General features: G+C 37.6%; 4 protein-coding genes across 10 annotated transcripts; 2 read left to right on the top strand and 2 right to left on the bottom strand.

Annotated features, from left to right (window-relative positions):
* Window positions 1–956: 956 nt before the first annotated feature.
* On the top strand, window positions 957–6,746 carry LOC124393183 (thrombospondin type-1 domain-containing protein 1). 2 transcript variants are annotated; one of them, XM_046860715.1, is made up of 6 exons: window positions 957–1,161; window positions 1,617–1,870; window positions 2,097–2,242; window positions 3,307–4,266; window positions 4,417–4,578; window positions 4,681–6,746. In XM_046860715.1, the coding sequence occupies exons 3-6, from the start codon at window positions 2,185–2,187 to the stop codon at window positions 6,132–6,134; spliced, it is 2,634 nt and encodes an 877-aa protein (XP_046716671.1). In that variant the 5' UTR covers window positions 957–1,161; window positions 1,617–1,870; window positions 2,097–2,184; the 3' UTR covers window positions 6,135–6,746. The 2 variants fall into 2 exon arrangements, with proteins under 2 accessions (XP_046716671.1, XP_046716672.1); XM_046860716.1 differs by having other exon boundaries at window positions 1,620–1,870.
* Window positions 6,747–7,074: 328 nt separating this feature from the next.
* On the bottom strand, window positions 7,075–12,714 carry fgl1b (fibrinogen like 1B). 2 transcript variants are annotated; one of them, XM_046860704.1, is made up of 7 exons: window positions 12,694–12,714; window positions 9,488–9,689; window positions 8,729–8,888; window positions 8,087–8,184; window positions 7,915–8,003; window positions 7,599–7,789; window positions 7,075–7,467 (listed from the first exon to the last, which is right to left on the bottom strand). In XM_046860704.1, exons 1-7 carry the CDS (start codon window positions 12,712–12,714, stop codon window positions 7,284–7,286), a joined length of 945 nt encoding a protein of 314 aa, XP_046716660.1. In that variant the 3' UTR covers window positions 7,075–7,283. The 2 variants fall into 2 exon arrangements, with proteins under 2 accessions (XP_046716660.1, XP_046716659.1); XM_046860703.1 differs by lacking the exon at window positions 12,694–12,714 and adding an exon at window positions 10,386–10,745.
* Window positions 12,714–18,801, top strand: tpte (transmembrane phosphatase with tensin homology). Of its 5 annotated transcripts, XM_046860699.1 has the most exons (21): window positions 12,717–12,848; window positions 13,064–13,065; window positions 13,144–13,255; window positions 13,370–13,451; window positions 14,046–14,123; window positions 14,228–14,275; window positions 14,370–14,534; window positions 14,913–15,032; window positions 15,699–15,798; window positions 15,907–15,970; window positions 16,052–16,116; window positions 16,707–16,767; window positions 16,856–16,937; window positions 17,025–17,113; window positions 17,225–17,286; window positions 17,378–17,458; window positions 17,552–17,657; window positions 17,756–17,853; window positions 18,104–18,199; window positions 18,282–18,352; window positions 18,447–18,801. In XM_046860699.1, exons 4-21 carry the CDS (start codon window positions 13,402–13,404, stop codon window positions 18,547–18,549), a joined length of 1,539 nt encoding a protein of 512 aa, XP_046716655.1. In that variant the 5' UTR covers window positions 12,717–12,848; window positions 13,064–13,065; window positions 13,144–13,255; window positions 13,370–13,401; the 3' UTR covers window positions 18,550–18,801. The 5 variants fall into 5 exon arrangements, with proteins under 5 accessions (XP_046716653.1, XP_046716656.1, XP_046716655.1 ...); XM_046860697.1 differs by lacking the exon at window positions 13,064–13,065 and having other exon boundaries at window positions 12,714–12,848; XM_046860701.1 differs by lacking the exon at window positions 13,370–13,451.
* A 772-nt stretch (window positions 18,802–19,573) lies between these two features.
* On the bottom strand, window positions 19,574–25,827 carry smpd1 (sphingomyelin phosphodiesterase 1). Its single transcript, XM_046860695.1, has 6 exons — window positions 25,276–25,827; window positions 22,830–23,605; window positions 22,344–22,515; window positions 21,666–21,742; window positions 21,121–21,266; window positions 19,574–20,809 (listed from the first exon to the last, which is right to left on the bottom strand). Exons 1-6 carry the CDS (start codon window positions 25,480–25,482, stop codon window positions 20,382–20,384), a joined length of 1,806 nt encoding a protein of 601 aa, XP_046716651.1. The 5' UTR covers window positions 25,483–25,827; the 3' UTR covers window positions 19,574–20,381.
* Window positions 25,828–26,743: the final 916 nt, after the last annotated feature.

Genomic DNA, 26,743 nt, shown 5'->3' on the forward strand with positions numbered 1-26,743 from the left:
ATATATATACACCTTTTTCAAAGCATGTTGATAGGCAGACTGGCGATGCCAAATTACCCACACGTGTGAATAAGTTTGTAAATGTTTGTGCATGGTGCCCTGTGACTGGTGCCCTTTATGAGGCGAACTCTCCTGTCCCCACCAGCTGTTTGGTACTGGCTCTGGATCCATTCCACCTTGATCAGGATAAAGTGCTTAATGTAGATGAATGGATAATTTGAATTCATGTTACTAATGTTTTACTTTTACCCAAAATCTACTAACCACTATCTATACACACCATATGGTGAAAATGTGTCTTTGTACACTATATACTCTATAATAGTGCAAATACGGTTACTTTTTCTCAACATATTGCATTAAGATTTAGTGCAATTGGGGGGCTTTTTGCCAAACAGCTTTTTTGCCAAACTTTTCAACCACTACCAATTGATAGGTTTTAATGAGCGGGTGCCCAGTTTAGTCTTGGCCTTTTTTTTTTTGTTGCATTTTCAAGATTGGATGTCTTGTCTATGTCAATCTTTGAGATATTGTGCCTTGGGTAATATAGGCTATTTTTTGGCTGTTGAAACTATTCTGGCTTCTCTCCACTGACCTTGCTCATCATTCACAGAATTTCCACTTTTCTGGGTGTGTTTCCCCCCTCTCTAACCGATACTCATGACCTGTATCCAGAAAAGTATTTGAGTATATGTACTTTGTTGCTGTACTCTGGCTACTTTCTAGTTCTACTATCAGTATCAAAGATATAAGCAGCATTTATTCTCTACTCAACTACATATATTATCCGGTATGTCATTTTTATTCCATTATATTATAATTATTAATGACTGTGGTGCAGCAGGAGCATGACTGGCTTATTCAATAATTACATGAATATACATGGATGCGGGTGTTCCTAATAAAATGGCCGCTGAGCACAAGTTGTTAAAATCCTTTTTTTTTTTTTTTTTTTTACATTTTTAAAGTCCAAATGTTGTCCAATCAGCCAAAAAAAATTATTTTATTCTGCATACTCTGTAATCCAATGAAAGTCAACGCGGAAACCCGCCCTAAAGCAGCAGTGGGAGAACCTCAGTGCTACAAGCGGCTCCTCTCCAGATCTCTGTAGGCGTCGGCGTACGGAATAAACAACTCGTTTCTGTTCTGCACACCGATGCTGTAAGTTTTGCATTATTGTCCTTTTATTAACTGCATTCTGGAATAACTGTTTTTCGTATAGATGTTAGAATAAAGTGTGCAGTAAATACACTTTTTTTTTCTTATATATTAAATTATTTCTATTCTATGCACAGACCTCTATTTTTCGCATTTACTTTTTAATAAGATTAAGTAGTTTTCTTGATGTTGACTTCAGTTATAAATACACAGTTTATTAACTCACTAACTAAGAAAGTGAAGCCTACAGTATAATCCAATTCTTCCAATCACAAAATAGTAAATGTTTATAGTTTTAAAACGTATAAATATAGTAAACACAGAATATATTTCATCCTATAATATAATCCATTAGGATTCCTAGTACCATATGTTTTGTTTAGATTCATTTAACTGAGCCTCACATACACATACGGTACACATTGTGTGTGTGTGTGTGTGTGTGTGTGTGTGTATAGTAGATGGAACACTGGAGATGGAGAGCTGATGATTGTGTATTTTCACTGGACATTGGACAAGCTGGAAAATTGGAATCACTAGTTTGGTGAAACAAAATCTGACTCTGATGCATTCATTCCTGAGGCCAGAATTGTTCAGAAAGTATAAAGTATATGAATCCCAGGAAGCCTCAAAATACGAGGATTGGTGCTGAGTCGAGTGGAAAAAGAGAAGCCGAGTTTTCAGTACATGAATCAAACCGCTCAGGCTGGATGTAAGTACAAAGTGGAGAAAATGCTCAAACTGCTAACCTAAAATAATTATGTTCTCTGTAAGGACTTGTTGAATGAGAATCCTATTTACTAGCTGCACTGAGATTCTTATTCCAATAGTGCTTTTTTGAAACCATTAAATCCTGTTTGTAACCATGCATGTTTTGAGATGATAGTGAAAATTAACAACATTTAAAAAATGCTAATTTCTGCTCTCTGTTGGAATAGTGTGTAATTACAGGGCTGTAGAGATATAAAAAAAACTATAAAATAAAGGTGATGTTGAGCAAACAGAAACGAGAACATATGCGTCGGAATGATACAGGGTTTCACCCCACTCCAATTTCTGCTCCTGCTCCTCCTTATGGGATTTGGTAAGTAGATACACTAAGATCTACAGTAACTAAGCATTGTAATGATACACAAGGATTTCAGTCTTCTGCAATATAAGCTTAGCTGTAATGCCTTTATTTATACATAGATAAATCAATGTACTGTGCATAATCATTTATATCTGGGTATTTAACTATGCCAGCTGATATATGTTCTTTAGTAGAGCAGGTTTAGATAGGAAGAGAAGGGAGGAGGTGTTTTTCCTGCCCATTTTTCCGGTTGTATATATATTTTTTTCTTGGGAAGTGACCTATGTGTAGTGGCATCCGCAAATCACAATGACTTGCTCAAGTGAACGCAGGGTCCTGGAGCCTATTGTCAAAAGGAAACAAAGTGTTTTGAAGGGGGGTGGTGGGGATTTAGAGTGCACGCAGTAAACAGCAATAATTGTTGAATAGACAAATTCCTGTATTTTTATTTTAAGTTTATTGTGGATATAATAAAGCAGGTCAATACAATAGTGCTTTTAACGACAGATACACTTTGCATTAATACATTTAGATTTAGATCTCCAATGACAAATCTGAGGGTGACAGTGGCACAAGAAGAAGAAGAACCAGACTCTAAAGGAAACCCATCCTTTGTTGAGTGACAGTAAAACATTGGACTGTAAATCATTACTGTTGTACAACTGTATACTATAAAACCAAATAATATTTAGTGTACTGAAAATTATTGATGTTCAGTATAAGCAAAATGTAAACAGATGGCCTGGCACAGGACAGATTATGTTTACAGCACCAGGTACAAATCTGTTATTTAAAGGCGAGAACCACTTAAGCAAGTTTGAGACTAAAGATAAAGAACTGAATTACAATTTCCTGAGGCAAATTTATAAGAAAAAATAGTTCAGCAAAAGGAAACATCATTGAATATGAATGTCCTTAGAAGATTTACTGTACTGTAAGTTTTTCTGTAACTTCTGTAAGGCTGTTTATTTTCATCTAAATTAATATTCTGCATTAACTGTTTTCATTTGCAAACTGTGTCCATTTTCACTTTTTCTTATTTAATGCTTATATATATGTTTTTCACCTGTTTTTAGCAATGGCTGGTCTACGTCTGTGGTCCTCGGAACATGTTGCTCTAAGCAACACCAGTGTTTTTATCACTTACAGTGCAGACAGCAACATGACAGACAGTGAACTGTCGATCGATTTGGTCGATCTTGATCGGAATTTGACTGTGCTAACTAGACCTCTGCCATTCAATCAGTCAGAGGGTGTTCAGGAGTTTGACTGCACATGCTTCCTATATGCCGGGAACTTCATTTTCAGATTAGACCAAATAGTCAACCAGGGCACAGTGAAAGGTACCTCCAGCTGGTGGAGCCCAGTACTACGTATCCAGTGGCCTACTTTCCACTTCGGAGTGGAGCGTGCTAACAACAACCAAAGCTCTGGTGCATTCCAGGTTTCTGTAACTACCAACATTGACTTTCATGTCTGCCTGAACAGCAGCTCATCTCTCTACCTTGAGGTCAGCTACATGGAGCACAACCAGATTGGGAAGAATACTATCGACAAGGTGCAGAAACGAACGGCACACACTATCCAGATCGTGAAGTCCCAGTACGTGGGTCTCAGGTGTGCTTCCCTGCTGACTGAGGCTGGCTTTATCCAGTTAGCTCTCAAGTCCCATCACACCCAACAAGACATCAAATCCTCAGGACCACTCTATCTGTCTCGCATCTTCTCCTACAAGCTTCTGGTTGAGAACATCTACAAAAGTGGATGTGATGGAACAGTGTCTGTCCGCCTGCTTTCTCCACCCTGCACAGTCACTTCAGGGAAAGTGTTGCTGTATAAAGAGGCCAGTGCAGCTGCAGAGCAGGAAAAGCCCTCTCAGCTTGCATTTCACTTTCTCACCCAAGGGGAGAATGAGACAGAGTTTAATTGCTCCCAGTTTGATCTTGGACAGAAAAAGTATTGCTTTCATTATGCTCATATTTACAGTCACTCCTCAAGTTTGGCACACACGTGCATCATTGTGCAAAGAAATGCTGGTAAGTTTATGTATCTTTTAAAAGTGGGTTTTTGCACATAAATGACTAAAAGTGTGTTTCACCTAAATCAAGATAATCTAATATGCCACCACCAACAGCATATTTATCCTATTTATATTTTTTGCTTAACTTGTACGCGTGAAATATTAGTGGAGATGTGGGGGCCGTGGCAAACTTGGAGTGGGTGCAGTGTAACCTGTGGCGATGGCGTGCGAGAGCGTGTGCGTGAGTGTCTTCTGCCCCCTGGTGGTGGGATGCAGTGCACTGGCATGGTGAGAGAGCAGTCACTTTGCTCCCTGGAGGACTGTACTGGTAAGCTATTATCAATAATGCACTTACAACATTTACAAGTTTGTTTTTCCACAGTCTTGATTTTCTGCAAGTCCAAATCTGTCATATTCCCTTTGTTTACAGATGTAATGACTCCTATTTCTGTCCCACCTCCTCCATATGTGGACTCTATTCTTGGAGGAAAACTGGTAGTGGTGGCTGGTATCTCCCTTTGTATAGTTGGAATCCTGGTCACAATCTTCATCACAGTGTGGAAAAAACTGTGCCATGCACCAACGTGTAGCTCAGCACGGCCCGAGCCTATGCATTCTTCTAGTGGACGCAAGAATTCAGACGAGGCTTCTATTTGTGGACACAGCGTGCAGAGGCCTAGTTTCTCAGAAAGTATGGGGGCAACTGCACTTCAAAAAGGCCAAACATGCCCTGTGTCTATTCGGGGAGCATCAGACAAGGGGGTATTGACCTGTCAAAAGAGTTTCACTCTCTCCATGCCATTCCCTCAGGATCCTGAGCGGCTTTCCCCCTCTGGTCAAAAGATTCTACCTCCCATTTTTGGGTATCGTTTGGCACAGCAGCAGCTTAAGGAAATGAAGAAGATAGGACTTAAAGAGGCCACACAAGTCTATCATGTCTCCCAGAGTCCTGTTGATGACATCATGGTGGAGGCCACAGCCTCTACATCTGCTGGACTTACACCAGTGCCTCAGGACCTAGAAAGTCAAGAAGAAGTCAGTATCTTTCGCAAATCCCCATTCACAGAGCCAACATGGCCTCACAGAAACTCCGTCACACTGCCTGATAGACTGAGCCCCAAGCGGAATCTGATAATGGCCACACCAAAAGTTGTTTTTAGTGATCGGGACCAGCGGCAAGAACGAACTGCAGACTGGGTTGCAATGGTGGAACGAAACAGAATGGGCTTTTCTAAGAATCCAAACTTCCGGAGGACATCTAGCTTCAACGAGAGCAACCTGCAGCAGTTAGCTAAGCCACAGTCTTTCAGGGAGCGGAGCATGACACAGGTGGCTCCCCGACAGCTCCCAGAGGGCAGCTGTAGAACTAGAGCCTGGGAGCTTCCAATTCCTGAGCAGGAGACATGGTCTCATAGTAAATATAGGATACCTGACAGCTCTAGTGACCACAGGCAGCGAGTTTGGGTAGATATGCCTTCCGTCTCAAAATCCAAACCCTCTATTGCTCATACAGTCACTTCAACACCAACAAAAAATCGTGCAATGGACAGTAACGGAGTGGGCTGGCCCCCATCTTTTGGGATCGATCGAGTTGAAAGGGCAGAGCAAAACTGGAACAGAAGAGGTCCATCACCCATCCAGAGAAACATTTTGGCCAGAAAGTTGCGAGAAGCCAATTCATCAACTAACTCTCATAGACAGAGAAGTTCCACTTTCTCTAGTTTTGATCATAGCAGGAGCAGATGTCAAAGCCTCCCACTCTCTGCTGACTTCAGCAGCTCTTCCTATGGACTGACTGAGGATGAGCAGCAAATGATGGACATTTCTAGATATCTGGGAGAGGAGGATGGGACGGGATTAACTAAAGGCCTCAGACTCACCTGATTATAGGTGAGAATGTGCAAACAGAATTTGAGCTTTAAAATACAGCCTTCAATTTTAGAATGACCATTTTGAGAACAGGTTTTAGGTTTAAGTAAAAGAGGAATAATTTATTATTTTGTGTTTAATTTTAATATGTGTTCCTTATTAACATCACAAATCATATAAAATGCACAGCTTAAGAGTTTTATTGTCAGAACACACAATGTGCTCTGAAGAGGTCTAGTATGTTATTGGCACTTGATTAACCAGTTCGATGTAAGCATTTTTTTTTTTACTGTAATTCTTTTAAAGATTAACATAGGTATTTTATCAGATAATGTATAAAACTGAATTATTAAGTATAAAGTATTATTAAGTAAAGTACTTACTTAATTAATGAAATATATAAGCAATACTTAGTCTTAGAACAAATACATTTATTTTTGTTTGTAAATGAAGAACAAGCTATTTTTATATTTTTTATTTGTTATTTTGCAGGATTACTGCATAAGTATTTTGTTTAAGTGGCTACAGTATTAAAGAAATGTGGAAGTCTCTTTACACTGGAAGAATGTCTCAGTTAATAGGTAATTAATGTTTTGTATGCATTGCAAATAAATATCTTTCATGTTATCAGTATTTGTCTTTATTGTATTTTATTGCCTGTTACTTTTCACATAAATGCTGACCATAGACAGTGTATGTTGTATAGAATTAGAAAGTGCAGTATTAAAATGTAAGGGTTGCTTAAAAATGAAAAGAAAAGGTTTCCTTTTAATTACTAATATTATTGAAAGGGTCGGATGTAGGTATAAAATATCAATAATCAGTTGTATTAATAACGTTTGTCAAAGGAAAATACACAAAATAATAGTATAAAAAGTGTGTGTAAAGCGTTTCGGAGAAAGTTCATATACATAGAAAGATACATTTATCATAAATGACAATTTGTACAAGCAAATTGGGATAAGTCTTTAATATTTATTTAACCCTTCAGAAAGCTAAATAATGCTGTAGTACGTCTACGATCCACATGCACGTTCTAAGTGTAGGATATAATCAGATTTTAATACTGCATGCAGTGCTTTTGCTGCATGTTTGGATTGCCTAATGGTGCAGTATAAAGTAACTTCTCATGATATAAAGCAATGTTAAATAGAGAGTAATGTTTTAGCTGTCAGGTCCTGCTCCACTCCCCAGGCTGTCCATAAATGCTGTTGGTCGCACTTTCATGCTTGTGTGTCTGATGGAATACCAGATACCTCGCCAGGTGCTCCAGACAACTCCATTGTCATGTTTTGCTGTGTACTTTCCTCCTCTGTAAAACTTTCCATTCAAGTTGGCAGCATGGCACCTAAAGAGGAGCATAGAACTTTGTAAGCAGCTATAAATAAATGATTCGTTTGAATACACACCATCTGCAGCAAGTTCTTAACCTTTGTTGAAGCTGTAATGAAGAATAAGTTTCAATATGCCTCTGCTTACCTGTTGTACCACCAGCCTCCCTTGTTCTCTACAGCACAGTTTCCTTGTAGGTAGCGGTCATTGTCCTGGTCTTTGGTGCTAAACGGCATGCCGCTGTGTGAGGCAGACCATTGCTCCACCATATTACTCCCACCAGACAAGGCATCTCCAGCCCGGCCACTGTACATTCCAAAGTATAGCCTGTACTTATCCTAAGTGTAGAGAAGAAACACAACAAATGTGGTTATTATAAATAAAATAAAAAAACATATGCAGTGCTATAATAATTTGTTTAATTACTATTTTTAGGTAACAATAAATGGATAGGAACGCTTACCTTTTCATCTGCCACTCGGAAATTGTCATACATCACATATGTTTTTTCTCCATTCCAGTCCATCAAATCAATCTTCATTACTTTTTGTCCTTCATAGAATGTACACAGAATTGAAATATTTCACATGAAACTGTGGGGAAAATGTTATGCAGGTTCGTCAACAGACACCTACCTCTGTTAAGCAAGTTGTGAATATGATCGTTGCCCAGCCAGAACTCATCTTTACTTGATTTGAAATGACCAAACCCATTTTTATACTGGTCCCAGTCTCTGAGAAAAGAAGGTAATTCAATAATTGGTTAATAGTTACTATGTGCTTTGATGTGTGAACATGTCTAAGCATCATGATATGGTGTACTTTATTTCTATTTTTTTAAACAATTTTATTGCCATCCTTCATCCAAAGTTTCCAAGCTTCATCCGCTGTACTTTTGACATGCCAATTCTAACCAAAATTCTGAGAAAGATACACATTCCTCCAATGTTAGAATGTTTTCTCTTTTCCCTTCACCACTCTAAAGCATGCCAGTAGGTGGACTTACTATGTTAAATTGATTCAAGGTGTGAATAGAGGGCCTAATAATTATGTATTTGGTGATAAACTGGCATCCCAATTAGGACATCTTTTCGCCTTACACCAAGTGTTTCTGGGATAGGCTTTGAAATGGAGACACTCCAATCCATGATAAAGTGGTTAGTGAAGATGAATAAGTGAAAGGATGAATTAAGAGTTTATCAGTTTATCAATAGATTTTTTTCTGGAAAAAGCTGTCTCAAGAATTTCCCATAATAGTGAAGAAGCATTATTGCCTACCTGTTGAAATCCACTTTACCATTGCGCCGTTTCTGTACCACGGTCCACCCTCCTCCATCTTCCATGTCACAGTACACAAGGAAAGGCTCAAGAGTTGTATCTGGTCTAATCCGGTAGAACCCACTCTCAGGTCTGAGTCTGTCAAACAGCTCAGAACAGTCTGAATATATGATAAAAACACAGCCCAAGTGCATAAATGTCACAATAATTTCAGTACTTTACATTTTGGGTTGTCTCAATAGATGGACAAAAAGTCTGCCATATTAGCATACCAAGAATGTGTGAAAAGAAACTTCTGTAATAAAAAAGAATCTCTACAGAATTTTTTATTTTTATATTTATAGTGAATGTTGTCAAGCACTTGTGATACTTCTGTTCTTCAAATACTGGTTATGTTCGTTTCTAAAGCTGAATTATATTTATATTTAATTTATACACATTTATACATACCAGATGGGCTCTGCACATCATTTGAGATAGCAATGGCCTCATCTGTTAAGTTCTTCCTTCCCTTTTCACTTTGTTTGTTAACTTCTTTTCTACCATACTACTGATTATAATGTTAAATCTGTGTTTCCTACTTAAGCTTAGTCTTTTCCTTCACAAAGTTTTAAACTGTATTCTATTTCTAAAACCTAATAAAACCTCAAACCATAACCATTTTAATAGTAAGTTACTAAGTTTGATGTCAGTGTATAATTTATGTTTAGGTTGTACTATGTTCTAAAATCTGTATGTAGTATTAAAATACAATAACACCTCTGTCATGAACAAGCAGGTTCCCCCCAGTACTTGGCAGAGTTGGTAAGGTCTCGTTGTCCTGTTTTGATTCAACAGCCGGTCTGAAGCGGCGGTGCGTACGCAGGTGCGTCAGTTTCCAGTCCCAAAAGATCAGCTCTTGATTAAGTTTCTGGATGCTCTTTTTCAGCTCCAACACTTCAAAAGGGCATTCATCCTCTGTCTCAATTAAGACAGGCATCATAAAAAATTTTCATTTCTCTAATAACTAAATATATAGGCTGGTTATGAAATTTAAATTCTATGCACACATACAACAACAGATGTATAAACGCATGCTAAATTGATAAGCCGTATTTGGTTTACCCTGTTAGAAAACCTATAAAGGTTCTATGCAAAAGCATTAAAAACTGATCCTTTGTAGCAACCCAAGAATTTGACAAAACTAACTATTGACAAGTAAAATAACCTATAAAAACACCATGACATGCTAAATTAGACCTCTTAAGGATGAGTCTGATATATTAATACTAACAAATGATCAAATTTTATATATAAATATAACAGATATATTTGTTTTAGCTTCACACTAAGCACCACATATATTTTTCATTTAAACATAATGTATTGTTATGCTATTGTCAAGTTAAATTGACGTAAACACAATGTGGCCCAGATGGTGCTTTCACTAGACCATAGTACTTATAAGGTTCACTAAAATAGACCTATCTTTATATCAACAAACATTTTAAAGTCATAAATAGATATATAATATCGAGTTCTAGATTATTAAAAAATATATATATTTTTTAATAGTTAGCCCAATTTACACAACTTAAAATGTTTGGAATAGTATTTGTCAGAGCAAAACTAGACCGGAGTCATCTGTTAAAATAGCAATATTAACAGTATTTCTTACCGAGCCTGCTGATTGCAGAGTTCTGAAGAACACCACCAACAGAAGAGGAAACACCCCTGACATGATTACAAAATCAGAAAACTCTAATTTCAAACCCAAGGAAAAATAAAATTTACACAGCAGATCCACAACAGCTTTTTAAAGCTTTAAATGATTGTTTCTTTAAGATAGTCAAGACTCCAGTGGCAGTGGAAAGAGCAGACTGTTTGTAATGGGTTCAGCTAGCTTCATTTCCAGGAGCTGTACTCCACATGCTGATGGGTCAGGAGTGAAGACCATGCAAGCTTTTTTTTTCTATTATTTATAGGATCAGTTTGTTCCACATGGTCTACATTAAATCCAGAGAAGGTGTTGCACCACTTTTCCATTCCTTACATTCCACAGGCCCCCTTTTTTCCTCTCAAAAACAAACTAAAATGCAAAATGGGATGACTTATGAATTTGAACTTTTAATGCCATTATCAGTCAGTGAAATATTTTTTTTAAATATACAACCAAATGTCAGATACATTATACTTTGAATAATGCCCTATATTTCACCAGAATTTTATGCCCACTGCAGGAAAACCTTCTTTGTGTTAAAAAAGTCTGTTTGGCAATCTAGGGTCGGTGCAAAACACTGATCTGCATGCATAGAGCTACAAAATATTTATATAGGAAGTTATGACAGACACTAGGACAAATAAATTCAACATAATTAGCTAATGGTAGCTAATTAAAAAAAATTGTATGCCTTCAAATAATCAACATTATTCATATTGTAAGGTCTGAACAGTGTTTAATCACCTGCATATTCGTTGTCGTCAATGAGGCCAGAAACAGTTCACTGAGGTGGGAGGTAAATAAACTTTCTTCTGGATGATATTGCACAATTTTATTGAGAGTCCTTGATGGTGGATACGAATGAAATTCATGCATTCTGTTATTAGCAACAGATATCTTAAGTACATTTGAAGGCAACTACTTTTGTATTTGTAAAAGCGAAAGTTCAAAGGCAGCAGTTTTACTGGGGTAATATCTCACCTAGTCTATCTCTACTTTAATTCAAGTACATGGTTTCTGTACTTCGTCCACCATTGTTTTATTAGCAATAAAATAACGTGTAAGCTCTGGCGCAATACACTTATGGTTGCGCTTTACGCTTCAACCACCAGGTGTCGCGATTGTTCACTATGTCCACAGCAGGGTCCCACTGTTTTAGAAAACCTTCCGAATAAAGCTACATAAACAGCTTGTAATAGATTCATAATAGCTCATAATACACTTCCAATGTTAGACGGAATAGATATTTTGTACATCAAACCTGGACAAATAAGAATGGAAGACAGTTCACTTGGGTTGTATTGTTGTTGGATTGTATTGCATCACCCTAAACATTTTCTTATTATTGTGTAAAATGTCACTATGTTGACAGATATAGTTGGTGTTTATGATCTCTCTCTCTCTCTCTCTCTCTCTCTCTCTCTCATTCATTTGTCAAAATTTTTAAAGATCTTGATAATGCATAAACTTCTATGCTATGCATATACCAAATCTCTGGTTTGAGTTAGATGAATGCTGGGGGAGGTTCAGGACTGCACTGCTTGGGAAGTAGTGATGGGAATTTTAGTGAATCACTTCACTTGTATAAACTCACCAGTATTTACTTTTTTTTTTTCTCACCTTTGCTTAAAATGCATTCAACCTGACTATTTTGATATTGTAATTTTGCACAGTGTTTACAGTGTTGCACAGTGGCCTCTTCGTACATTTCTGTATTAATATTAATGTGCCTGCTGTCTGTTACATTTACATATTATTCTGTCTGTCCATCAGTAATAAAAAATATCTCATAATAGTGCTGTAACTGCATATAAAGTCACTAACTCTCTAGTTTTCTTTATGGATTTAAGCATGTGAGAAAAATGGCATATAATTTGAATCAATTCATTTCTATTAGTTTGTTTCGTAGAGAGCTTTTAACAGTGAACACTGTCCAAAAGACGCTTCACAGAAATAAAGTGATAATAAAATGTTAATGTATAAGATTAATGTCTGTATTAAGTTTATCCCTAATGAGCAGCGACAAGGAAAAACTCTATGAGATAGTTTGAGGAATCTATCTATCTATCTATCTATCTATCTATCTATCTATCTATCTATCTATCTATCTATCTATCTATCTATCTATCTATCTATCTATCTATCTATCTATCTATCTATCTATCTATCTGACAGACACACACACACACACACACACACACACACACACACGCACTTGTTAAAAATCAACCTTTTTCCAAAAAGCCGATTCGAGGAGTCGACTCACTTGCAAATGACTCATCATCATCGGGAATGTCTGCGCTGTTTGCACAGAATATGGGCGGATAAATGTGAATATGTCGAGTAGAGGAAGGAAAAACCTTTGGACCGTTTCCTCTGTCACGGGATAGTCAGGCCATCGTAAAGAAAATCATCAACAAGGTAGGACACTAAGCTTTCCTGGCTTTCAGCCTCATCAACTCTTCCCTTTTTTTTTGGTGGCAGGAGAAAGCAGGATTGCAAAGTAAAAAAGGAGCACAGAGTATAACCTCCTCTGCTCTCTGGTATGGCTCAGTTTGTTTTGGCAATGTTGTTGAGGAATCTAAAATGTATTTAAAGAATGAGCAACTTTCTACAGGATTTCTACAACAAACTAGAAGTGAGGAGCTTGCTGTCATGCTTGTGATGTTTTGCTTGCTGTGCTGTTTAATTGTTTCCATCTGCTGCTTCCTTTTAGAAAAAAAAATAGGCCCCAAAGTTTCAAGAGGAAAAATGGAGCATGTGTGTATTAAATCCCAGCATTGCTGAGTTCCTGAAAAACACTCTGGGCGCTTTGAGGACATTTTAAGGTAAATGCTTTGTCACATGGTCTGCACTAAAAAGTTTGCTGTTTTGTGTTTATTTGCTCAATGTTTTATGGCTTCTTCACGTTTAAATGCAACTGGTTTCTTCTGATGGCACAGAACAGGAGACAAGGTTTTAAAATCTCCTAAAAATGGCATCTGTGCATTATAATCCCTGGTTGGATTCCAAAGATGTTAATGGGTAAGTGAAGTAACTTGAACCTAACCACCACTCGTGACCTTTACTCTTCGCTCGTGCGACGTCATGAGCGAAGAGTATTCACAAAAGTGTGATCACAAAATGTAAACACAATCAGTGATGCCACAGGAATGGGATCTTAAATGGCATCATATACTCTATGCACTTAATCTTAAACAGGTTAATGCTGAACCTTAAGTGAAAGAACTTATAATAACAATAGGGTTGTATGATATGGATAAAATACTATACTGCAGTCACATGATTTTCTAATCACTAACTAACTCAATGTTAAAGACTGTGCTGAAACTATTTTGAGCACTCATTTGAAGAGATTGAAAAGGATGTTTAAAGAAAATAATATTGCAGCTGCAGATTTGTATTGCAAAGGACAATATGGTTGAAGAAATCTTATATTGTGCATCCCTACATACATGTTATGAGTCTTTCATGTTATTGAGGTCCTGCACTCATTTAGACACTCAATTATGGTGATTTACACAAAATAATCTTAAACGCTGCTAATGTACAGTGCTGACAACTTGGAATGAATGGGTCAGTAAGAGGCGTTCTTGCTATTTGTGTTTCTTCGATTAGAAACGGTGTGATGGAAGAGGCAGAGGTTCAAATCGATGATGGAAAAGAGGAAAGTGTGGAACCAGACACTATGTACTCGTAAGAACATTTCCTTCCTTCACACAATTCAAAGAAGAAATTGATGAACGTGATGAATGAGATTTTGTCACTTTGCTCATCGGCTCTTTTGCATTGTCTTGCAGCCGTGTTAGGAAAATGATATGTCCTTTTGTGATGTCTTTTGGTTTTCGGTAGGTGCTTACATTCTGTATATTCTTACATATTTATTGTCTTATTTTTATCTGAATGTTTCTTACATTTCTTTTGTAATTTGGATGTTTCTAGTGTCTTTGGACTGGTGCTCATACTTGTGGACATTATTCTGGTCGTGGTTGACTTATCACTGTCATCTGAGAGCCGTCAGAATGTGGGGACAACTTTGGAGGCCATCTCGCTTGTCATCTCCTTCTTTTTCCTCATTGATGTGCTCCTTCGAATTTTTGTAGAAGGGTTAGTGTGGGACAGCTGACTGGAATAATATATATTTATTTTATATTATATTTAAATTTTATATATATATAATCATCCTTTATATAAGGAGAGTATTATATATATAAATTATATAATAATCTCCTTATATGAAGGGCCCTCCGGAAAAGAAAAAACTGCTGATAAGTCAGAAAGAGAAAGGAAGTGTTGTGTCAGCTTTTTCCTGTCCGAAACTCACAATTGTGTGGAAAAATAACTCTGACCTTTACTAAATCATGCAGTACATTGGAGCATGTGAAGCATTTTCCTCACTGCAAATTTATTTTAACTTGTGTATAAGTTTGTGTTTAAGGATTATGTGAATTGTGTTTATGGCGCCCTCTACTGTTAATGTTTCAGATTTAAGGTTTACTTCAGTTCCAAGCTGAACATCATGGATGCCTGCATTGTCATCATCACCCTGGTTGTCACTATGATCTATACTTTCTCGGATTTCTCAGGAGCGAGCCTTATTCCCAGGTACATTTATATAAGACATTGTTGTTGTGCTTTTATCAGAACTTTTTTTTTTATAGTCATATTCATCAGTTAGATTTTTATATCTGTTGATTGTTTGGATACTGTGTGTTTTGTGAATGTCAGGGATTGTTAGTGCATTGAGGGTGATGGAACCCTGAAGTAGGTGGTTCATTCACGTTTTAATTCCTTTAATACCAGAGCAAATTGTTAACATTTGGAACATTAGTAAATCAGGTTACTGTTATAACATACATTATAGCAGCTGTAAATAGTCACCCCATCACCAGCCTCTGTTTTTACTTTGTTTTTAGCTTAATAAGTAAAAGAAATCTTGCTTAGATCCATTTACTATAGTGAAACCACATCATATCTGACAAATGCAAAGTGTTGAAACCATAGAGGCCTTCCACAACTTTATATAAATGTTCATGGTTGCTTCTTTTAGAAAACGTATCCTATATAAACAATTGTAATTCTTTTCTCTGTTAGTCTCCATCAATTCTCTATAGCTGTTGCTATAGAAACATTCTACTAAAGAGCATAAATATAAACCTAGCAGAAAGCATAATCATCAGACTGCTCTTATAGAAAATTAATAAACACCCTCTGTTCCATCAGATTCCAAAATACATATGAATGTGTTTCACTCTGTCACTATATCTACAGGTTAGTCACATTCCTGAGGTCCTTGAGAATATTAATCCTGGTGCGTATCTTCCGACTGGCCTCCCAGAAAAAAGAGATGGAGAAGGTCACTAGAAGAATGGTGATTATCTACAAGACCAAGAGCCTGTCTTTCATTCACATGCTCAGACTTTGACAAACGAATCTCTGTTTAGTGTGAATTGTACAATAATAATTGTAAACCTCTCAGGTATCAGAGAACAAAAGACGGTACCAAAAGGATGGATTTGATTTGGATCTTACATACGTCACAGGTTTGGGTTCTTCATTTATTTCTGTAATCCATCTTTGTTTTTGTCTACAACATTGATAATTTATGTTTTTTGCTCTTTCAGACAGAGTCATTGCTATGTCTTTCCCCTCATCTGGGAAGCAGGCTTTGTACAGGAATCCTATCAGAGTAAGTCAGATGTTAGAAAGGGAAGTTATGAAAGTAGTATATCAGATGCTAATATTGTGGTATAGAGCAGTGGTTGTCAAAGTGTGGGGCGCACCCTCTAGTGGGGAATAAAGGCATAACAGGTGGGGCGCGATGAACGACAGGATTTATATACACATATATATATATATATATATATATATATATATATATATATATATATATAAATGCTCTTCAATAAACTTAATTTATGATTTTTTTGTATTAAAAATAAAGTTAATACTCTTAATGCAAAATTAATGTAAGTAAATTAAAGCAACATCAGTTAGGGTACCTAACATTTTCTCTATTATTCAGCTTGATGGTATTTGATTTGATTGATTTAGAACGTGATGTTCCAATAAATTAGACATTTTTAAGTATTTCATTACCATTTTTTGAGGTGATGGTGGACAGATGGGGCTTAAAAATCCACCCCCATCTAAAGTGGTGAATGGCAGAAAAAAGTTTCAGAACCACTGGTATAGAGCAATCTTTTAAAAAGAATGCCATTTAATCAAAGACACAGCTATACCATTTAGATAACTATATAACTATATATATATGTTTAGGAAGTTGTCCGATTCCTCGACACTAAACATCTGGATCACTACAAAGTGTATAACCTCTGCAGTAAGTGAGTTTTTACTAATGTCCTGTGCAGATAAATTTTACGAATGGGAATGATGAGCAACATTAAATCGAATAATTGTTATTTCAGGTGAGAAAGGCTATGATCCCAAATTTTTCCATTATAGAGTGGAACGTGTGATGATTGATGACCATAACGTGCCGTCATTAGAGTGAGCATCCAGTCTTGTTATTTACATCTTCTCTTTCTTTAAAGAGGTACGGTGTGAGGTAATTGGTGTGTATTATGTTGTTTTAAGGGACATGCTGCGATACACAGCCAGTGTGAGGGAGTGGATGGCTGCAGACTCGCGCAACATCATCGCTATCCATTGCAAAGGGGGAAAAGGTGACGCTACAATTTGTTTGGTTTATTTTGCTTTCGCAAAACTCGCTATAATATGAGACCGCGTATTTATGTTGCACTTCATACATTGAAAAGTCGTTTCTTCTGTGACAGGACGTACAGGGACGATGGTCTGCACGTGGCTAATTGACAGTGATCAGTTTGAAAGTGCACAGGTATGGTACTTGTAAATTAAAAAATATTAATCTTTTTTTAACAGAATTTTGAAAGTGTGTCAAATTTTCCTCCGGCTTTTGTATTTGGCAGGACAGCCTAGACTACTTTGGTGAAAGGCGCACGGATAAAAGCATGAGCTCAAAATTCCAGGGTGTTGAAACTCCGTCTCAGGTGAGTCATGCCTTGCTGAACACAGTGTACATGCAGAGACTGTTTTCACAGTAAGATTAGTTCAATCGGCTGCCTTTTTGTACCTTTGTCTAGAGCCGGTATGTTGGATATTATGAGATCATGAAGAACAAATACAACCGGCAGCTGCCCCCAACGAAAAGCTTGAAAATCAAGAGTCTGTGCATTCACTCAGTTGCAGGTAATCATTAAATATTTATATTTCTCCATATGTAATGTATGTGTGAGGGTTTGATTTAGTCCAGATTGGTTAGTACTTCTTTTGTATTTGCTGTGCAGGTGTTGGAAAGGGCAATGGCAGCGATCTGAAAGTTTGCATCATAGTGAACAAAAAGCAGGTGTTCCAGTGCGTCTGTGCCAAACAGGAGAACTGTGCGGTAATAAAACCCCCTATATGAATGACGTTTAACCCAATGCTTTGAATGTGATAGTTTTTGGTATTTTTTCCTTGTATTGTGCCAGTTTGGTGGGAATCACATTATTATTTTTTATGTTCAAATTATATAACCCACTACATTTACCAAACTTTTCTGGATGGAGATTTTTTATCATCACAGAATACTGTTCTCTTTTGTATTTTGCATTTCAAATTGGTTAATTATACATGCTGTTCATATATTTTCCCAGCTGTTCCCTGATGCTGGAAACAATGCAGTTGTGATCAGTTTACAGAATGGCCCAGTGGTTTGTGGTGATGTGAAAGTCATGTTTGAATCGAGTGCTGTAAGTATAAGTCTTAGAATTATTATTATTATTTTTTTTTTTAAATGATTTAACTATGATTTCTACTTTTGGCTGTGCCCAGGGCCTTCCAAAGGGATATGAAGACTGTCCATTCTATTTCTGGTTTAACACATCATTTATTGAGAACTGCAGGTAGGGAAATTTCCACTTGTGAATCTAAACAAATGAGAATCCATGTTGTTTTCTTCAGTTTTTTTAAAGAAATTCTTTTTGGTCTCAAATCCAGGCTGTATCTTTCGAGGGACGAACTGGACAACCCCCACAAATCCAAGACCTGGGACATCTATAAAGAGGACTTTGGTGTGACCGTGTCATTCACTGACCCCTGAAAGTTAATGATCTGATGCAATCCGTAGTTTAACACTAACCCTGTTTCTATACCCTACTCTAACTTGATGAATTGTCACTGAGCCATTTATAGGATTGAAGCCAGAATGCTGTTACTCCTTGTTCAAGAAGGGAAATGTTTAGAAAATGGTACAATATTTGGCAACACAGATTTGAAGGAAACGTTCACATTTTTCCAAAATGTTGCAATTTTCTTGTACACTTGACTGGCCGGATAAAAAGCTTGAATTGAACTTGTCTCTTGAGTTTCAATGTCTTCTCTATTTCAGAATGAAGATCTGAACCAAAATCTAGATTCTGTTTGAGTCCACACTGTGGGCATTTACTGAAGCAGTACATTTTTTTTTTTTTTATTAGGCTATCTACTGCGTACATCATACAATTTTACCAGACAATAAAAACTCCATATCCACTATACAAATTATGTAACTAAAATATCATATTACTGGATAAGGTATAAGATGGGGAAGGGGATGTTGCAAGATAATTATTAAAACTGCCATTATTTAGCATTGTAGTCATATCAATAAAACCAAAAGGTGAATATCATCTGTGCTTTACAATAAATTAAGCCTGCAGGCAAATAAGTTATTCATTAGAACCTACAGATTATCAAATGCTTTAAGTCTCCACTAGTATATTTAAAATAGTATGATAATGCAGGAAAACGTGTTCATTCATGTCTGTAGTGTATTTTATAAATTATTTTGTTTCGGATATGATCATTTAAAATCTGCATTGACTTATAATGAAAATGAAGGGAGAAACTCTAAATAATTTGCATTAAGTAAGGTTGACATTTATTCAATTATGATATTAAAAATCCTGCCGCTTGGATGTGGGGCTAAGGTGTATAAATCTTTAAACCTACCCAACAACAAACAGACAGACAGACAGAAAGAAAGAAAGCTAGGAAAAGGGACAAAAAAAAATCCAATTTCATATACACAAATATACTTGGATCCCATTCATACAGCTCCCATAAAGAAACAAAAATGATAGAACTTGGATTGTGGAATAATTTACTCCTTCATTCAACATTTACACCAGTTAAATCAACAATCAAATTTCATATCTATACATTCTAAACCAAACAACATTCTCAGTTACAGAAAAGATTTTATCTTTAATTTCATGTGCTACATTATGGGAAATGAAGGCCATGGAGAGGTCAACTAACTTATACATGGCTTTACAAGTTTCTTCATAACTTTCCACTGTTGTGCAATATCCAAACTGTGTACTATAAAATGTTGAAACTATAGATTTGAATCAATGGTTTGACATGAAAATCAGTTGTATTAAATATAATGGAAGCAGTGATAAACGGAGGTGGTGAGGACCAATCATATCACTCCACACCATAGTGAAACAAGTAGGAAGTCTACAAAGATAGATAAAGTGCAGTTTTGACAGCACAACACATATCATCTGAGATTTTGGAATGACCAAGTCTGCATTTTAGTTCCATAATTTAATGCAATGGATTTTAAGGTCCTTTCATCGCTGCACAGCCCGGCGACTAACTACTAATATAAGCTAACCAGAAAAACATCTCCATCACAGTAACTACAGTGGATTTCATCCAAATGCATGTTGAATTTTAGCCTCATTTTGTTGTCAGTGCCAAGCATTAATAAAGTAATTGTAAAATTGTATGTGATTTCGCACAGACTAATCTTTAGATAATCTCAAATTCCAGACCCTGATAACATTGCTAATAGAAATTGGCATTTTTCAAAGCACAGACATTTCCCTGGTTTCCTTGTTTACGCTAGCTGTGGAATATGTAACTTTATCGTCATTTGGGTGATTAGCATAGCGTCTTTCTGAAAGAACGTCCTCTCGGCTTCTTGACTCCATCGATGCGATCGCACTGTTCCTGGAGGTCATAACGGCCACTGCGCAGGTAGCAGATCACGGTGCGTTTACACACTTCTTTGCAGTATTCAGACACATGGCCTTTGTGCATAAAGTACCAGAATTGCTGAAAGACACTGTCATCTTTAAAGAAGGCTCGGGTTAGAGCGTCCCAGTCAGCGGGGAAAAGAGGTGAAACCCCGTAAGATTCAGAGGCCCGGTAGAGCAATGTCCATGCTGGGTCCGGGTCAGGTTTGTGCATCCATGAAGAGTTATCTTGAAAACCATTTGCTAAGGTAAGGTTGAGGATAAAAGTCTCATGATCCAGAACTAGACGACTGCTGCCTGTGTAGTTTCCATCAATATAATATACACGGTAACCTACAAAAAAAAAAAAAAAAAAAAAAAGCAAGATGAAAGTATACATTATATACATGAAGGGATGAATAGCAAATTAATTATAAGTATTACTATATTAAATATTCACAAAAATTCCAAGTATTATTGGCCATTTTTAACTATTCCAAGGAAACAGACACATCAGACGTGCAAAGTCTATGTCTAGCCTTAAACGTCTGCTAAATTTATTTAACACTTCATAATCACTACAGGAAACGTACACACACACACACACACACACACACACACACACACACACACACACACACACACAATCAATTATTTGGTTTTACCTGGATTGAGGTTAATATAAGTCGTTACACTTGGAGCAATGTAGGCCACGCCCACTGCACGAGTCATCGTCTCTTCATCATAAAACACCTGAAATTCATCAAAGTGTGTGTGTCCAAAAAACTGCCCGGTTATTGTGCTCTCATATCTAAAAAAAAAAAAACAAAAGAAATGAACAAGAGTTAAAGCTTAAATTTAATTCAATTTCTGTTCTATAGCAGATTTACCAATAAAGTTGTCCTAGAATAGATTTACAGACCAAAATGACCACTAAACAATAAAATACAAGAATCATTGACATGCAGCAGATATATTTATAGGTCTGGGATGTCATATGGTCTACAATAATATGACCACACTTTTTTAAACAAGACCAGCACTTCTTTTTTCAAAAAAGGGAACTGTAACAAGGAAGTGTGAGAATGGCTGCATCTTAAGTCATGTGCTAATGGTAGAACGGTCTTTAAATAAACATCCGGGATCAACACCCAGGTTCACAGTTAGCCAGGTTAATAGTCGGTGGTTAGTAGTCAGTTCGGGGACTAACCTGTTGACTATGTGATAGTAGTTCCAGCTCCAGCTGCTAAGACAGTTCCCAGGGGGGATGTGGCCAATAATATGCACCTGGCAAGAGAAAAAGCATTGGTTGTATGTATTACAAAAGATCCTTGTGAGACTTAGGCCAGTATTTAACTTCTACTAATATCACTTATACAATAGTATTTCTGCTTACATTAATCTGACCATCGTTTAATTTTCTAAAACAGAAGATCGAATGATTCTGCAGATAGCATATGTTACATTTACACCTAATTATATCCTTCTAAAAGATTAGCCATTTGTATAGTAAGAAATTACACATGAGGCCTGTCTGGGAAAACATTTTCAGTGTGGAAATGTGTAATTTTGCATCCTCAAAATGAGTTTCAAGTGTCAGCCTTTAGTAACAGTTAAAGCTGTTACTTTCACTGGCTTCAACACAGTAGGGAGAAGAAAGGAAGTGTTTATGGCTGGGCTCATGCTCTTGCTCTTTCACACTCTTTAAATTGTGTTGCAAAATGTCTGTTTTATTATGTATGATTCATGGATGTTTTGGAATCAAAACATTTTCAAAATACTCATTTGAACTTCAAGGCACTGGCAAATTACGGTCAGGAAATAAGCATAGAAGGTCAGCCCCCAAAACCTCCCCACCCAAAAAATTTCCAAGAGTGTGCAATTGTACCTTTTCTCCATCATTTTCAGCCTTCTGCAGGATGTGTACGAGCCACTGGAGCTGATCTGCAGGGTCTGTGGAGTTCACCATCAGCCAGTAGTTCTCCCTCGCACAGAAGTTCATATTTAGAGACACCACCCTTAGACCGGGCTGCACCTGGGCCACGTAGAAACCTCCTCGCCTGGAACAGAATTTCCAATACTTTAAAAGGCTGCGTGTAAAATGATGATGGTTACTCCTCAATTGTCCAATTAATAATAGATCCACATAATTATAGAAAATAATGTAAAAATCTGACAGTCTGGAGGGTAGTCACATTTAATGATGCTTGTAAGGTATAAAAAGTTTAGAACATTTTTCACAGGGAAAGCTAGATTCCAGATCCCCCCCTCCCAAATAAACAGAATGGATAGAATTTTTAGAGAGAAACGTTATGCTTCTATTTAAAAGAATTTCATGATTTACTGCAACCGAGTTTGGCTGTATTATGCTTACCGCAAAGTCTCCAAAGCTTGAGCAGGCAGCCAGGGACCCCATTCTTCTGCCATGGTGTTATACAGCCATTGGGAGGAGCGATTCCCATGCACAAAAGGAGGAGGAAAGCTGTTGACCGGTGTGCTCTCGTGGTTGCCCACAGCTGGGTACACTGTAATGTCAGATCCAAGGTACTTTCTGATGAGCCTGGAGATGGTGGTCAGCTCATTTAGCTGCTCTGCCCTCGTTTGGGACCACACATTATGTGCAGGGATGTCTCCAGTCCAGTAGACCCAATCCCAGGGTCCTGCCTTGGCTACATTTTTTAGGAGGTTTTCTACTGTACGTAATGGAAGATCACACTTGCTGTAGGTACCCCAGTGACCTGCAGCACGGTGCCTCCAGTTGGCTCTACCAGACTCGTTCCTGCAGCATAAAGGCTGTTTGCAGTCAGCTGCACTGCCTTCTGAGTACTCGGCATCCCAGTGGATGTCAGTGAGGAAGAGGACCCTGGTTTGGGGTGAACCAGGTTTGGGGGGCTGCAGAGGAACCACTGGAGGTTTAGGGACATTGGGCAGGGTGATGTTCCATGGGGCGTAGATGTCAAAATGACCACATGAGGGTCCCATGAGTAAGGCACAGACCTCTGAGGGCCAGAGAAGAGATTCCTGAAGGGCCCGAATGAAGTCGTCACGGAAGAGCTCGGTAATATCCCGGCACACATTTTCCTCTGCCAAGCGCAAACGAACACAGGCTTCTTCTACTGCACGAGCCACGTGCTCCATGTTCGAGTCACTCTTTTAAAAAAAAAAAAAAGCCACAGAAAACACCAACAATGCTTGAGAAACAATTTTGCAACCCTGGGAATGCCTACAACATCAACATATACACTGAGCATGCATGGTTTACAATCCCACACTTGACAAATTGTCAACACTGAGGCACAATTTTCCGTTTAAAGCAGTTTGACAGTGTGAGAAAATGTGTTTCATTATGACTACCCTAAATGTGAAACTTTTACCACAAAGTGTGAATAGCTCATTCTTACTTCCTTGCCAAGCAACACATATATTCGTGGGTTACTTAATAAGAAGAAACAGTAGAATCATTACTACTGCATCAAATTTAACATTACAATTTTTGAGAAAATTTCAAGTTCAATTGTTTGTTTAGGACACCTTTCACACAGAGTGAATTCACCTTTTTTTTTTATGAGCTGGTATCATTACGTACGCAATAAAATAGAAAAAACAAACATCCTGCACTGACAATCATACATGCTCTTATGTTTAACCTTGAACGTCACTTTGCAAGGATCACAGCCAACGTGGTAATTGCGAAAACAAATTGCAACCCTATTTACTGAGGTCTTTCCCTCACATGTATAAATGCAACACACAGAACTAAACTGTACCAAACACACACACACACACTTTCAACTCTGTTACAAACACACACTCAATAAGCATTAAAATCATACAAATCCATGCCTACAGCACCACCCATATTACATTTTACCTGTTTACATTATGTTTTTGCACCTATTGGATTGCTGCTGTTGCTATTTTGCACATTTTGTGTATACGTTTAAAAGTACACTTTTTACTTCTCTTTTTTGCACATTGTACTGTATAAGATATTATACAGTAGGTATGCCTGTCGGTGCTATGTTGTGTTTTTGTGTATCTGTTTGCACTAGATTGCACACGATGTGGATAGGACATAGATAACAGCTCTGTGTTCTGTTATGTAGCTCAAGGTTGAGTGATGTAGCTCAAGGTTGAGTGATGTAGCTCAAGGTTGAGTGATGTAGCTCAAGGTTGAGTGATGTAGCTCAAGGTTGAGTGATGTAGCTCTATGGTGTGTGATGAGGCTCTATGGTGTGTGATGAGGCTCTATGGTGTGCGATGTAGATCTATGTTGTGTAATGTAGTGCTCCATGTTGTGTGATGTAGCTCTGTGTTGAGTGATGTAGCTCTGTGTTGAGCGATGTAGCACCAGGGTCCTTGGAGAAACATTGTCTCATTTCACGGTGTATTACGTCAGCTATATATGGCTGAAATAATCATAAAAGCTTATTGACTTGACTGGCATGGCACAGGCAGTTAGAGCAGTGTATGTGATTAATACTTTTTACTTCTGGTCCCAATTATAAACCTTAAATCACTTACATCTGTGATGCATTAAAAAAAAATTATAATAATTAACATATTTAATTGAATGTTCTTAAAGGTGTTTAAAATATCTGTGGTTTTGCTTTAAACATATACATGTATGGCACTTGACAGAACACCTCTATCAAAATCAACAACAATTATCTCATACACTGCTACTGAGCAGCTGGGGGTTAAGAAGTATTGCTCAGGTTTATGGTGCCAGGAAATGAATCTCAACCTTCTGAGTTCAATGAACAACCATAACCCCATACCCATAGGGTAGTTATAGAAACAAAAAACAGCCTGCTTACCAAAAGAGCAATGTCCACCACGGTGAAGAGAGTTTTGCACACCGCACAGCTGATATTGCGCCAGCCGAAGTGCATTTTAAATCGATCCAGCGTGTTTGCACCCACCATGGCCAGGTCAGCCATGTCCACATGATCGTGAGAAGGATAAGAAGATCCGAGAGAGGTCAGAAACCAGACCACCGCTGCTGTCAAACATATGATCTTCATCCTGATCGCTGAGAAGCTGCAGCTACACCAGTGAGTGGGTCAAATTCCCAGTGATCCTCACATTAAACTCCTGATCTGTCACCCCGAGGTGTTCAATCCCCCAAGTGTAGAATTCAAAGAGTTTATCAGTACAGACTTCTCACTTTTTTAAGGAACTGACTTGCCCAAGTTCAGACAGGAAGTCAGGTCTATAACGCACTGTTTTTCAGATGTTTCACGCCACTGACACGAGTAACGAATAAATTGTTGAAGTAGAACAAAAACGCCCACCACGGCTTTCTCGTATCTTCTGCCTCCTGACAACTGCCCATAATATTACGCACTAGTGCTAAAGTATCCATTGAGTCAGCTGACTGATCACATGATCCGCCTGAACCCGGCACTTTGAAGTTAACCCTTTGAAGACCAAGCTCTCGCGCTCTCGCTCGTTCTATTATGACGTATAACTGCGTAAGAACTTCTTCGTCATACACACTTTTCAAGCTGTCACATGGTCATTGAAGACACTCTATCCTCATTACTACAGATAAAGATTTACATTACATTTATGGCATGTCTGTGTATGTATTTTTTCGAGTGTGTGTGTGTTTGTGTAGGTGTGTGTTTGTACATTTTTTTCAGTCACTATAAAATTCTTGCCTATTATTTTATTGTTACATGGAATAAATATCATTCAGGGGAAGGGATTTGTGAATTATAGGCTCCTCATCCCTCAACCGAATATTAGACAATATTTGGTGAATGTCAAGTCAAGTTTATTTCTATAGCGCTTTTCACAACAGACATTGTCTCAGAAGCTTTACAGAAATTAACAGTTAAGGTGAACGATGTGTATTTATCCCTAATGAGCAGCCATGGCGACTGTGTCAAGAAAAAACTCCCTTAGATGTTATGAGGAAGAAACCTTGAGAGGAACCAGACTCAAAAGGGGAACCCATACTCATTTGGGTGACATCAAGAGTGTGATCATAAATCTTTAAACAACACAGAACACTGGAGAGTAAGAACTACCATTAGCACTGGAATGTAAGATTATAAGTAATGTCCGCAGTCTTATACAGTCACTGTGGTTAAAAAACTAGGAGCTACTCAGCAACTCATATAATAGCTCAACATTTACGATCATCACAGATCCAACACTAGCTTCTCCATGCCAGAGCCTTTAAACACTCCAGGAGGTCTAATGTCAAAACTCCACATGAAGTGGGATCCAATTGGCACTGGTACGTCTCTAGATGTTTCAGAATGTTTGCAGATTTAG

The sequence above is a fragment of the Silurus meridionalis genome, chromosome 11 (genome assembly GCF_014805685.1).
Source record: "Silurus meridionalis isolate SWU-2019-XX chromosome 11, ASM1480568v1, whole genome shotgun sequence".
NCBI classification, from domain to species: Eukaryota; Metazoa; Chordata; class Actinopteri; order Siluriformes; family Siluridae; genus Silurus; species Silurus meridionalis.

Coding starts and splice junctions, on each gene's coding strand:
- LOC124393183 (XM_046860715.1), top strand. CDS start 2,185: ATGATACAGGGTTTCACCCCACTCCAATTTCTGCTCCTGCTCCTCCTT. Junction 2,243..3,306: donor GCTCCTCCTTATGGGATTTG/GTAAGTAGATAC, acceptor ACCTGTTTTTAG/CAATGGCTGGTCTACGTCTG. Junction 4,267..4,416: donor CATTGTGCAAAGAAATGCTG/GTAAGTTTATGT, acceptor GTGAAATATTAG/TGGAGATGTGGGGGCCGTGG.
- fgl1b (XM_046860703.1), bottom strand. CDS start 10,448: ATGTCAGGGGTGTTTCCTCTTCTGTTGGTGGTGTTCTTCAGAACTCTG. Junction 8,185..8,728: donor GGTAAAGTGGATTTCAACAG/GTAGGCAATAAT, acceptor TTCTTTTCTCAG/AGACTGGGACCAGTATAAAA. Junction 7,468..7,598: donor GGAGGCTGGTGGTACAACAG/GTAAGCAGAGGC, acceptor GCTCCTCTTTAG/GTGCCATGCTGCCAACTTGA.
- tpte (XM_046860697.1), top strand. CDS start 13,402: ATGGCATCTGTGCATTATAATCCCTGGTTGGATTCCAAAGATGTTAAT. Junction 17,854..18,103: donor CCAAACAGGAGAACTGTGCG/GTAATAAAACCC, acceptor ATATTTTCCCAG/CTGTTCCCTGATGCTGGAAA. Junction 18,200..18,281: donor TCATGTTTGAATCGAGTGCT/GTAAGTATAAGT, acceptor GGCTGTGCCCAG/GGCCTTCCAAAGGGATATGA.
- smpd1 (XM_046860695.1), bottom strand. CDS start 25,482: ATGAAGATCATATGTTTGACAGCAGCGGTGGTCTGGTTTCTGACCTCT. Junction 21,743..22,343: donor CTGAAAATGATGGAGAAAAG/GTACAATTGCAC, acceptor TTCTCTTGCCAG/GTGCATATTATTGGCCACAT. Junction 21,267..21,665: donor TACTATCACATAGTCAACAG/GTTAGTCCCCGA, acceptor TTTTTTTTTTAG/ATATGAGAGCACAATAACCG.